The following is a 13754-nucleotide window of genomic DNA, read 5'->3' on the forward strand; positions in this document are numbered from 1 at the left end:
ATAATTTCCTGTAAAAGTAAATGCACTTAAATCCAAGGTTGGATTTTTCTATAATTTTCAGTTCTAAACTTTGGTACTACATTCAAATATATATATATATATATATATATATATATTTTTTTTTTTTTTTTTGTTTACCCGAGGATGCAAATAGGTGTGATTTTAATTTTTTTTTTTTTTTTTTATGAAAAGAAAAAGGAGAGACAAAGCCAACCCAAAACAACTTACTTTTATTGGTTACAAATTCAGCCACACAGACTAGAAACAAATGTGTTTTCCTGAAAATACAGTTTTCAAGAATGATATAGTTTCTTTGAGAAATTCCATAATCACAATCACAATCTCAAGGCTTCTTAAAGCCCTCGACAGCATAATAATTAAAAAGGAAAGAAAAGGCAAATACAAATGAAAAGAAGTAATATTTTAAATCAAAATCAGACTAATCACTAAGTTTGCCTCAGGTATATAGTTAGAACACCAGATCCTCCATGATTATGTATTCATTTAACTCCACATAGTAGAAAATGTATCTGGAGCATAGGTCACATTGATCCAGTCAAGGGTAGAGTTGTTGCTTATAGATATAGTCTCTGGTAAGGGGACCAGGACACGAACAGCTGTTCCCACAGCTAGAAAGCCAACTGCTGCTAACATGGTGAGGCCTCGTCTGATTATAAGCTGGGTGGTGGAGAGGCGGCTGCTCATCTCCTGTTGCAGGGCTTGTCCAAACTTTATCTCACTTTTCCCATCATGTTCCTGAGTCTTCACTGGTTCGTAGCCATCCTCTGACTTAAAAAGAAGAAAATATAGTCTAAGTTAGAGGAGAGGTTTAGTTAATGTACAGCTATAAATAAAGTCGACTTACATTTCCACTATTTGCTGTTTGAACATTAGCTGTGCTGTCCCCATTTTGTAACAGGTCATCTGTACCTAACAATGTTAGATGAGTCTTTTTCTTTGCCCGTTTCACAGCCTGGGAACAAAAGCAAACAATGAGAAGAACAAACTCTGAGACCTAAACCTTTTGTTTTTGTTTGTTTGGTTGTTTTATTTGTTTTACGCAAAAAAAGGTATTCTGAATTATGCTTTTTGTGCTGGAAAACTAACTCTGGATATGAGCCTGAATGTACCATCCACACCTTGAAACACAATGGTGGCAGGATCATACTGTGGTATAATCAAGTTGGTCAGAATTTTTGAGAGAATGAATGGAAAGCAAAGCCAGTTGCTAGTAGTATTTGTTCATGTTTTACTTTTTGTTGGTCTATATTAGGGTTGCAACTAATGCTTGTTTTGCTAGGCGATTAATCTGTTGATATTTTTTTATTTTTTATTTATCAATTAACAATTGGGCAGCAGAAGCTTTGTAAAAGAAGGTTTTATATAGAGTTAAAGCCAGGTGAAACTAAAACAATGCCAACTGAGGAGTTCTAGGTAGCGCGTATCAACAGACAAAAAAGGTTTTTCATACTGAATGCAAAACATTTATATACGTTTTCAAATGCTGGCATGATTACTGCTCTAAGTGGGTTGCTCTCAGGTAATGGCATGTTATAGAGTCTATTTAGTCGAGTTAATGATTAATCAGTTACTGAATTAGTTGACAATTATTTCAACTAATCATGATTAATCCTGATTAATGATTTCAGCCCTAGTCTATTTAATAAAGAACCATTTCAAGTTTTTGTTCATAACAAGACAAAAATTTTAAAATACTCAGGGTGTGTGCACCTTCTGTATTGTGGGTTGGGAAAATGCACAAAAGATATCCTGCATAATTACTGGCAGACTTTTTAATGTGAATACCTCCTCTGTCATTTTCTTCCAGTTCAACCTGAAGATCACAATAATATAGAAAGTGGAATGCAGGACAACACAAATGAGCAGCCCGAGCCAAAAGCCTGCGGAGAAGAGACAAATGGATCTGTCAGAAGCACAGCAGGCCTCACTTGTTAAACCCTTTCTTCCTGCGCAAACACTTACTCACGTGGACAAAACTGTTGGTACCCCTCATATAATGAAAGGAAAACCCAAAGTGGTCACAGAAATAACTTGAATCTGACAAAAGTAATAAATACAAATTGTATGAAAATGAACAAATGAAAATCTGACATTGCTTTTCAACCATGCTTCAAAAGAATGATACTGAAAAATAGGTCTGGACAAAATGAATGGTAACCATAGAAAGGACTAAAAATAATGTGACCAAAGGGACATATCAGATCACATGTACACTGATTAGCATCATACCACTGACTACAGTCAGTCAGCCTATATAGACCTACAGGTAATCACTGTGCTGTTGAGTGACATGGTGTGTACCCCACTCAACATGGACCTTAGGAAGCGAAGAAATTAGCTGTCTCAGGAGGTTGGTAAGACCATTAAAGACTACCATGGTAAAGGTAAAGACTATAAGACCATCTCCAATCAGCCTAATGTCTCTGTGACTACAATTGAACTTATTAAGAACTTCCATGGGACTGTAGTCAACCTCCCTGGATGTGGCTGCAGGAGGACAAATTATAGCATATTAAATAGACGGATAATATGAAAGGTAACTGAAGATCCCAGAAAAACCCTTAAAGAGATTAAAAGAGACTTGAAGTTTAAACAACATTAGTGTCAGGTCACACCATCCATCGTTTGAGTTAAAGTGGACTCAATGGAAGACAACTAAGTAGGATATGATCCTAAAAAGCAAATCATAAAAAAGCAAGACTGGAATTTGCCAAACTGCATGTTAAAATGCCACAAAGCTTCTGGGAGAATGTTCTATGGACAGATGAGACAAAAATGGAGCTTTCTATTAGGACACATCAGCTTTATGTTCATGAGTGGAAAACTGAAGCATATCAAGTAAAGAATATTGGCTCTACTGTGAAACATGGGGAAGGCTTCGTTATGTTGTGAGGCTGCTTTGCATCATCCGACAAAGGATATCTTAAATCTCTGCAGGTTACAATGGATTCTTAAGACTATCAGTTTATTCTAGAGAGGAAAGCTTGTTCTCACTCACAGATTATGGGTCTTTAACATGATAATGACCCAAAACACACAGCTGAAAACACTCAGAGGAAAACATTGGACTATTCTGACTTGTCCTTCTATGAGCCCTGACTTAAATCCTATTGATCATATGGAAAGAACTGAAACATGCTGTCTGGAAAATGAACCCTTCAAACCTGAGACCAATGGAGCAGTTTGCAGATGTGGAGTGGGCCAAAATACCTGCTGAGAGAAGCAGAAGTCTCACTGAGAGTTACAGGAATTAATTGAGTGATAGCATTAAAAGGTCGTAAAACCACATATTAGGTTAAGTGTACTGTAATTTTTGCCCAGGCCTTTTTCATGAGTTTATTTGTTCAAATCATTCAATTGAAGCGTGGTTGAAAAGCAATGTCTGATTTTTATTTGTTAATGTTTACAACATTTTTATGTATTATTAATTCAAATATTTTCATTTAACTTTTGTGGGTTTTCTTACATTAAAAAAAGATTACTAACAATTCTTTCCATGTGCAATTTGGCCCAACTCATGATGAAAACATCAAATTACATTAACTTATATATTTACCTAAAACTCTCAGCTTTGCAATAAACATTAAAACCACACTCATTGTAAGCCCTACGCAGTAGTATGCAATGAAATTCGCTACAGCTGGTATCCTCTGTTTGCCTGTGCCCAAGAAGATACCTGTGCACACACACTGAGATAGAGGAGAAAAAAAGGTGATACTTGTGTCATCGTGCAGCACATAGATATGCTCTGCATATAATACAGGCTGATGGACTCACCACAAGGCCATCAAAGAGCTGGAGAAAGCAGTACGCATTCATCAAGTTTGACACAATATCTGCAATATTCCTGCAAAAAGGGTTTGTATTTAAAAATCTCCTTCCCATTACAGCAACATTATTACAAATTAAATAATGTAACTATACAAACTCACTCATCAGAGGTGAAGATGTAGCCAATAACGGTTTTAGTGCAGCCAAGCACAATACCTTCAACAAGAGCAAACGTAACTGCAAATAACAAAATAGAAAAAATAAGCAAACTACACACAACTAATAATAATCACCAGATTATTATTTTGATTCAAATTAAATATTACAGCCTAATATTACCTGCAAGACCGAGTGATAACTTGCTGGCAAGCAATGCCCTGGCAGTGTCTCCTGCACCTAATGCATTACCCACACGGGCGCATGCGGCAGCTTGGATTCCAAGAGGGAACTAAAGATTTCAGATTATGGAAACTTTTAAGACAAGTATGTAACACAGGAAACCTTTGTGTGCGAATGATTTGGCCAAACTCCAACTTCTAAGGAATGCTGTATTTTAACCACCCTGAATCTGAAATTTTAGAACTCAATTGACAATACCATGTAGGTGATGAAAGCAATCATTATCACAGCATGTTGGGCTGCCAGTTCATCCTCACTCAGCATTCCTGTATATGCGAAAAATAAAAACAGAGAGGCATACTGCTCTGGATTTTATCTGACATTATATGGAGAAGAGGGATGTGGTTGATAAAGTCTGTGTGAAGTAAATTACCTGCAAAGAATCCTCCAAACTCATACACCCACCACTCAAAGCATGTCATTAACATGCTGGGGATGGCCAGTTTCATGTAGGAACCCCACTCCTGCAGTGATTCAACAGACCAACCTGCAGGGGGAGGGAGACTCTTATTTATGCTCAATGAGCCAAACAAACAGTGCATGAATGCAGCAGTTTAAAGAATCTTAAGCTGCTTACCTCCCCATGTTATTACATGAAGCTTCTTCCACCAGATGTAAGCAAACAGAAAACTACAGATGTAAATCTGAGAGAGTGCATTGGCTGCAGCAGAGCCACTGGAAAAGATTCACATCACAGTTGGGAAGCTGTTAATGGAGGTTGATATTTTGGCACATATAAAAACACCTACCCAACTCCCAGATCCATCCAGTAAATGAAGGCATAGTTTGTCACCAGGTTGACAATGTTTGCCAAAGCAGCAGTGTACAACTGTGGCATGATTATTCCCTAAAAATACAGGCGGGTGTTACATAATATGCCCATTTATAAAAATTCCTTGTCTGGAAAAAAAGAAATACAACAACATATATTACCTGGTTCTGCAGATAGGACACCTGGAGGTTGTAAAGAAACATAGCCTAAAAGATAAGGTCAGAGTGAAGCTGCCTTTAGACTTTGGGATAAAGAGTGTATTCAGTGCCTTGCAAAATTATCCATAACCCCTTAATGTGTACAAGTGCATTTTGCAACAATGACAGCCTTATATCTTTATAAGGGTATATCTTTATCATCTCACCCCATCTAAAGACTGATTATGTTTTACACTTTTTGCAAAATAGATTAGAAATAGCTTATTCAGATTCAAAGGAGAGGATCTGTGACCCGTAATTTTAAGGATTTTGATAATACTGTTCTAATGTATGACTATTCTTTGATCTGAAACAATTAAATAATTCCTGTCTCAGCTTTGGAGCAATGTTTAAGGTTTTTGTCTTGCTGGAAAGTAAAGCATTTACTCACTCTTATATCTGTTACAGTTTTTTTTTTTTTTTTACAGGTTTGAGTGTCAAGTTTACTGTAGGCTACAAGGTTAAATTTTAGCCTAAGAAGACCAAAGGACGTTCTTCCACATGTTTGCTCCTGGTATGGCAAACATTTATTTTTAGTCATTTAACCTTTATCAAGGGAAAAAGTTTGAGAATTACTTCTCATTCACAAAAAAAATGATAACAGGATTTCTCTCACTCTCTTGCGCCTTCGGAAAAAACATAAATTGTTTGGCTAGCCTTGTTCTCTTTGCAAGATTGATCAGTGGATGATAAACCACCATTTCCCCATTTTCAATTATCGACTTCTACTCTCATCTAGTTGTGAGTGGATTTTACTTTGGAGTATTAGAGAAAAGGGGAAGACTTACAATGCAACCCCATTTTTGTAATTAAAACACTAATTTCAGTTTCCAATAAATTTGCAAGTTTCCAATAAAAACATACTGTATAGTGTTTTTTATTGTAACATGCTAAAAAACAGAAACAAGTTTAAGGAGAATGAATATGTTTTAACAAGGAACTGTATGCTTCATATAACCATATAAGTACATGCTTAGAGAATCAAAGAAAAGTAAAAACTTACTGGTACTGCAGGAATAAAAGCTGTGATATACAGCTGGGCTACTCTAAAAAAAAGCCAGAAAAAAAGACCCCCAATGGTATTTAGATAGAGATTGTTTAATGAACTTTTTTCGTAAACATACCTCATATATTAAGGAATAGATTTTACTTTATAGATAAGAAATGATTACATATGCTTTGAGTTTTACATATAGCTTGAGTTGCATTTGGTTACCTAGCTACTTCCAGTTCTTGTCCCATGCACAACAAGATTTGCTCAGCGTTAATGAGCAGCCCCCAGCAGGGCAGACAGAACAACATCAGGATGATGATGCCCCGCTGCAGGATCACTCCCACTCGTAGCAGGTTCTTCCCCCCAAATGTCTGGCAGCATCACACAGACAGCATTAATCATTCAGTGATAGACAGTAATGAATAGTTGGGATGTGAAGTGAGTTTTAGTCAGTCAACAAATATTAACATTAAACAGAGAGTTATGAGGTTTGCAAACCTGGGCCACCAATGTGTCACAAGCCAGACTCAGACCACATCCTGTGGCTGCTGTAGTAATATTAATGGCCTGAAATAAATTTAAAACATACTTCAATCAACATGTTCTACAAACTTCAAATGTACCAATATATGAAGGCATACAGATAGTTTCAATAAATTACAACAGAATTTTTAGTGATAGCAGAAATTCAATGTAAGCATGAAAAAAACTGAACCTATTTCTATTCATATAAACTTCCAAACGCCTATGAAGAATATAGAGCCTGGGCACTTACTGCAGAAGCTAATCCATAACCTGCCATCACATCGTTTCCCAGGCGCCCACAGAACATTGTAACAACAAATGGAAGAAGGTACTGGAGAATTCGGGAGCAGAGCTACAAACACAAAAAAAAAGATGAATGGAAAGGGTAGCACTAACACATTTCTAAGTTATTATACTATATTCATCCAATAGAACTCTAAATACACTTTTATTTTTTGTCACACACAGGGGAAGGGGGGGGGAAAGTTCTAAACAAGAATCTGCATTGAGTGACAGTAAATGAAAACACTTCATTATAACTCAGTTTAAAATAAAAATCAAGATCTATTGTTAGAAATCAGAACACATCTGCAGCACTCTTTCTTACCAAAGGTCCAGTCATCCTCAGGATGTGGTAGAGCTCATCTCTGTAGGCTATGGGAACCTTGTTGCGCACCCATTGGCAGCAAAAAAGCTTGTCACTGGATGTATCCATGTTTTCAGCACCATGTGTTAATACAGGCTATTTCAATTAAGCAAATGTCCTGTTTGTCATCTGCTGGTGTTTGATGCTCTCTAGGGACAGTTTCCCCAGCTGCTCTGAGAAGGCGTTTCAACATTTTAAAAAGTTACTAATTAATATATTCAAGATCAGCTTAACACTGTCAGGTCCAAATTTCTGTGGGAAAAAACAATGAGACAAATCATACGATGTTTTATTTACCGTATGTTATAATATATATAACCTAAATATAATATAAATAAAATTGTTTATTTCACTGCTCATTTACTGTCTGAAAGGTTTACAAAACAAAATTTCAGTTGTCATACACACTGTGTATACAAAATGACAATGAAAGTTGTCTAAGTCTATATTTACTATAATGTCTTGTAAAAGTAGTTATACCCTTTAAACCTCTTACACTGTTAAAAATGTTATGGAATAGACAGCTTAAAGTAGAACATGACTGCCAATTAGATAGATAATCATACATTTCGTATACGAATATGCTTACAGAATATATATATATATATATATATATATATATATATATATATATATATATACATATATAAACATAGCCTCTTCGACTCTTCACAACCACTATTGAGCATTTTTTCTTTGGATAAACTTTACATGCACAAGTACACTTTGACAAACAACAACAGACAAATATCTAGGTACTTAGATATTCACTTCCATACAGAAATCCCACATTCTTATTTTTAGTTAACACAGAATACATGTCAGATTAAATAATACTACTTATACTTCAGCCATAGTATCAAGGTGTTACTTTATTGTATGTCTCATACCATGTCCGTTGGTTGTGCTGTTTTTACAGCTCTTTGCAGGTGATGAAGCAGACTGAAAAGGTTTTTATCATTATCTCCCTTTAATCTCCTCTTTCTTTTATCTTTTCTCTTTTTTCTGTTTTTCTCTTCCTGTTCTACCTACATTGCAGTGTCCATATAATCCGTAAAACTCCCTGCATAATTATAATAAAGCAATTTATATGCATAAATCAGGTGGAACACTACTTGTGAAAGTAAAATCTGTTGGGCTCTTTTTGGCATCAAGACAATTATTCTTATTGCCACATTGCCAGCCAGGTCACTGTAAAAAAGAAAAGAAAAAAGAATGGGGGTCGTTTGGTTCCATTGTTAGTCTGTAAAGACAGGGGGGTCGTTAAAGGGGACTGTTCACCTGGCTGGGTATCCAGACATTTTGAATTGAGAAAGCTGCCTGGATGGGTAGCGACACGTCTTCAAACTTGGAAACAAAGTCCAGTGGATTGTCATGCAAGGCACTGCATGTGGGCACTAGATGTTAATTTAATATGGCTATGGCTATGAGTAAACTCTACATTTTATTGCAATCACATTAAAACCAATTTTCACTAAACAGCCATAACTTACCCAGTCTTCACCCCTGTTGTGGTGGATAATATAGGATCAGAACAAAGAATTAAAGTCATGATTATCCATAGCTGCTCCCTGCATTTTAATGGTTACACCAAGTTCCTTTGAAGAATGTAGATAATCCAAACAAGTGTACATCCTTCTGTACTGACTTGTAAATGTAAATGTTTTGAAGCATAAAACATTAACGTGTCAGATGGCTCATATTCCCTCAGGTGGGTAGTAGGTTAACCAGTCAGTTCTTTGGCAACATCTACAAAGGGGATTGAAAATTGTGCTGATGTGAAAAAAACACCACAACGAAAGATAATCCGCAGACTATCTGGTGATGTTCAATAACATATTGCTACATATGCATATAATTTGTATTATGTTGTAAAGTTCTGCACTGAGTTTACTTTATGTAATTGTCATTTCAAAGACAATCAATTTCACTTGGATTCTCTCTACCTTTATCTTAGTTTGTTCTTCTTTATCCTAACAGTGACATCCTGTTTTATCATGGGACTGTTCCTCATGTTTTGGCATGCATATTTAAAAACTGATCTTTGAGGCATCTCAGTTAACGCCAGTTGTGCATTTGCAGAATGGAACGTGCTGTGAAACATAAGCTTGTTTGAGATTACTTTATAACAGTTTCATAATTTTGATAGTTCACTGAAGGTATTTCCATAGATTTTGCTGTATCTCAACTCCTGTACTTTGAAATTTATGGTTGCTAAATGAGCATTGATCTGTTTACAGAATATAAAATGCAGATGTAGTATTTGGTTCCACATCTTATTTATAGGAAAATACATATTTATCTGTGTTTTGGAAAATGTAAAGCACAGGGAAAAATTACTAGTATTCACATTATTAAGTTATTCTCACTTTGGTTTTACACGTGTTTTATCATGTATTTAAAGCAACAGTAACTAACAAATTTGATATTTAAAGAGAAATTGTTCAAGAGTTGTCATTGAATCCCACCAATCTATCACATTTTGAAATGCTATGCTTTGAGGATTTAGTACAAAACTTTGTAGCTTTCATGTCTACAGAGATCTTTACCTCACTGTACTCTAAAAGCATCCTGTCACAGATGTAAAAAGACTTTTTATCAATTTGCAAAATGCAGCAGCCAAAGTTCTTAAGAAAATTAAAAAGAGAGATAATATTTCTTCTATCCTAGCGCATCTTGATTGACTTCCTGTTAAATCCAGAATAGAATTTTAAATCCTCCTTCTCACATCTAAAGCGTTAAATTGCAACGCTCTGTCTTATATCAGAGATATGATTGTTCCTTATGTTTCTAATAGAGCACTTTGCTGTATATTTGCAGGTTTACTACTGGTTCCTAGAATTTCTAAAAGTAGAATGGGATGCAGATCTTTTAGTTATCAGGTTCCTCTCCTGTGGAACCAACTACCAGTTTTAGTCTGTCAGACAGACACCCTTTGTACTTTTAAGGCAAGGCTTAAAACGTTCCTTTTTGACAAAAGCTTATAGTTAGAGTGGCTCAGGTTATCCTGAGCTATCTCTATAGTTATGTTGCTATAGGCTTAGACTGCGGGAGGACATAGGGACCCCTTTTCACCATTCTGCTTCATTCTATCTCTATTCTCCAATTCTGCAGAATTTGTTTATTCAATCTGTAATGTTATGCTCTCTCTGCTTTTTCTCAATATAGTAGCTTCATCTGGTCTGTTCCTGTTTGGGTGTGACACCATCCAAGAGATAGATATTAGCTGTACTGATCCCTTCAACACCATTGTTTATAGATGTTGGAGCTTGGCCTGATTTTCAGTGTAGTCCTGTTTCTCTTACAGTGATTGCTTACAGATACTCTGACAGGGGAGCTGGCTCAGAGCTTTTCTGCCTGGCTGTGTGTTTCCTGGATAGGGCCATCTGTGGAGCTGGTTGACACTTGCCTTTTGTATCTCTGCTTCTTTTTCTATGTCTGCTTCTGTCTCCTTGAACTCCAGTCGGCCTCTGCAGTTTGCCGCTCACACTGAGCGTGGTTCTGCTGGAGGTTTCTTCCTGTTAAAAGGAAGTTTTCCTTCCACTGTCTTTACAAGCATGCTTGTGTGAGGGATTGCTGTCGAGTCAATGAGTCGATGTAATCAGCTGGTTTTCCTTAGATAGAGAACTTTGAATCAATTTGACTGTATGATCTGGTTGAATTGTCTCTGTAAGTTTCCTTGAGATGACGTGTTGTAAATGTAAATAAAGTGAATCAAAATTGAATTGAATGATCAACAATTGTGCAATCCAATCTGCTGTAATAATATGCATAATAGTACATTTAATGATTCTGATGATTCTGGGTTTAAAATTAGACACCTAAAAGGATTTTAGAGACTTTGCAAACTACTGCATTGAATTTAAATAAGTAATACATCTGAGAAAATCTGCTTATACTGTATGCTGTGCTCAGTTAAAGATTCTCTTTCATGCCCTCTTTCTCAATCCTTTAAGTCAAACACAAGTAGTGTTAATGAGCTACAGGGTTAGCTGACAGTTCTGCCCGACACGTTTTAAATAAAGACAACCAACTTTGATTATGGATACATGCTAACCATTTGAAAAGCAGTTATATGTGAAGGATGTATTTTACAGCAGAAATTGTGTCGTCTGTCAGTAGCCCTCTATTTCTGAAGCATATTGAAAATTAGGTTCTGTTAAATATTGATAAATTGGGCTTTGCTGATTTAGTGATAGCAGTGAAAGATTTTAGCTCTGCTATGAGGGGACATAGCCTGTCATATCTGATGCCAGCATGAGATGTAATATGCTGACCCACTCTTCCTCAGGGGATTTGAGATAATTGCTTCCTGGAAATCTTCATTTTTTTTCTTAAGCTGAATGTAGATTCTATCTAAAATAAAAAAAAATAAATAAAAGTTTTATTAAGATTGCTAACAGCTCATATGAGATTCATGTTAAAAGATTCATGTTTAACTTAACAGTATCTAGTACAGGTTTGCCCTACTGTAACATTCCTGTCCTTAAACTATTTTTAACCTTTGATCTGCTACAGTGCCTCCCTACTCCGTTTCAGTGCATTAATAAATACGCTCCAATTTTTTTAGAAGAAATTCTCTATAGTCATGAATAACAATAAGGCTTTTATAGAGGTCACTGGAGCGAAAGGAAATTTACTTGGTGCAGACTGGAGGATAACTACAGCATAAACTGAGCTGATCATACAATGAGTTCTTTGATCAAAACATGGAAAAAGTATGGTTTTAAAAATCAACACATTTAATTTCAAAATATGCTCAGAGTAAACAGGTCAGAAAGGAGGACTGGATCATCAAAAATATCTATGGCAAATAAATATTGCCCAAACCAATGGGTAGGGTCATAAATAGAGCAATAAACCTAAATGCTTTGGAATGTATGAAAAAATACAATAATATAATTTGTATGTAGGTTTAGTCCAAAAATGCCAGAGTTTAAATCTTTTAACTTTTGTTTGTTTGCATCATAAAACAGCCATTATGAGGGACTCTAGCATAATTAGGCATTTTATTAGTATTTTTCCGGCAGTCTACCAGAGAATTGCTCCATTTGATGTTGAACCATGTGTCTAGTATGTTTACAAAAAGGAACAATAAACATTCACAAGAAGAGATGAAAAACCCATAAAAGCCTAACAAGTCCTCATTAAAAGCTTGATTTGGCTTAAAATGTTAGTTGAATAATGAGCAGATGCTTTATGTGTTTTGTTCTTCTGTTTCCTCACAGGCTCTGCATTAACAGTAGCCAGACTTGTGAATATACTGTCTGGCTGTTTGGATGAAACTGTGGATGACAGGCCTGGTAAGCCTTGCTGTGGCTTTACTTTAAACTATAGTACATTTTTCATTATATTAAAACATGTTTTTAAGAGCTTTAAAAAGTATTGATATATTATTTAATGTTTTTACATTTTGTCACACCAAGAACAAGTTTGGTTTCACTGACTGCCTCAAAAGCCTCTGTCACAAAATAATAGGTCAAGGGTACTATGGTTTTTGTAATTAGTTTATTTTTTCAAATCATTCTGTTGAAGCATGACAGTAAGGCAAAATCAGACCTTTATGTTAATTTTTGTAGAACTACATGTTTTGAGTATTTTCTATTTTCATTAGAGTTGAATAACCAGTCTCATCTGTTACAATAAGTGCAAACCACATAAAAATGTACATTCACTTCTCTAACTCTCCCCTAAAATGGTTCCTGTGTGTGTGCCCAGCACGTGCATGTGTGCATGGGTTTAGTCCCTCACCCGCAGGAAGTTGTTAGGATTCCAGTTTGTGTGGGTTGTTTTTTGTGTTTTCCTCTCTCCACCACCAGGCGGCGCCCTGTCCTCGTTCGGCCTACCTGCACAGCTGCAGCTCATTGGTTCATTATCAGAGGAGTACTTGAGCAGCGGGCTGTCACCACCTTGACGCCAGAGTGTTTGCCAGTATTGAGTACCCTAGTCAAACAGATTAGCAGAGTCTAACCTTAGCATTGTTTCTCTGAGTATGAACTTGTTTTTTGTCTTTGTTCTTCGGCAAGAAGACTTCCTGTGTTACTGGATAAGCCTGGACATTCTACCCCTGGAAGGATTTACTGAGTCTCACTGAGCAAGGGGAAAACCTCCACATGATCCATTCAAGTCCACTCCTGGAAAACCAAGGGACAGTCTGCTCCTTTACTCCTCTGGGTCCAACATATGTCTGCCTGCCCACTCTCAGAGTTCCCTCTTCTTTGGATTAAACCCCACAAACTGGATCCAAGGATAAACCAAGAGCCCCCCAAAAGTGAGTGCCTCTCCAGCAATATTCAAGCCTCAGTAAATTTTCCCACTGTCCCTGAACCGATCACTGATCTCCCAGTCAGAGTTTCCAGTTCCGGTTCACCAGTCCGCTCAGTCCCAGCATTGTTTCCCCACAGTTTCAATCTCCATCAGTGTTTGCAA

The 13754-nt window shown here is 36.4% G+C and overlaps 1 protein-coding gene across 1 annotated transcript; it reads right to left on the reverse strand.

Moving 5' to 3' along the window:
• Positions 1 to 210: 210 nt before the first annotated feature.
• LOC119795362 (multidrug and toxin extrusion protein 1-like) lies at positions 211 to 8918 on the reverse strand. Its single transcript, XM_038303340.1, has 18 exons — positions 8819 to 8918; positions 7287 to 7577; positions 6930 to 7031; positions 6653 to 6721; positions 6377 to 6525; positions 6164 to 6206; positions 5125 to 5169; positions 4941 to 5038; positions 4769 to 4866; positions 4565 to 4678; positions 4390 to 4457; positions 4132 to 4240; positions 3954 to 4029; positions 3799 to 3868; positions 3578 to 3710; positions 1807 to 1901; positions 866 to 973; positions 211 to 789 (listed from the first exon to the last, which is right to left on the reverse strand). The coding sequence occupies exons 2-18, from the start codon at positions 7392 to 7394 to the stop codon at positions 505 to 507; spliced, it is 1770 nt and encodes a 589-aa protein (XP_038159268.1). The 5' UTR covers positions 7395 to 7577; positions 8819 to 8918; the 3' UTR covers positions 211 to 504.
• Positions 8919 to 13754: the final 4836 nt, after the last annotated feature.

This window comes from Cyprinodon tularosa, unplaced genomic scaffold, assembly GCF_016077235.1.
Source record: "Cyprinodon tularosa strain WSP-4 unplaced genomic scaffold, ASM1607723v1 ctg51, whole genome shotgun sequence".
Lineage (NCBI taxonomy): Eukaryota > Metazoa > Chordata > Actinopteri > Cyprinodontiformes > Cyprinodontidae > Cyprinodon > Cyprinodon tularosa.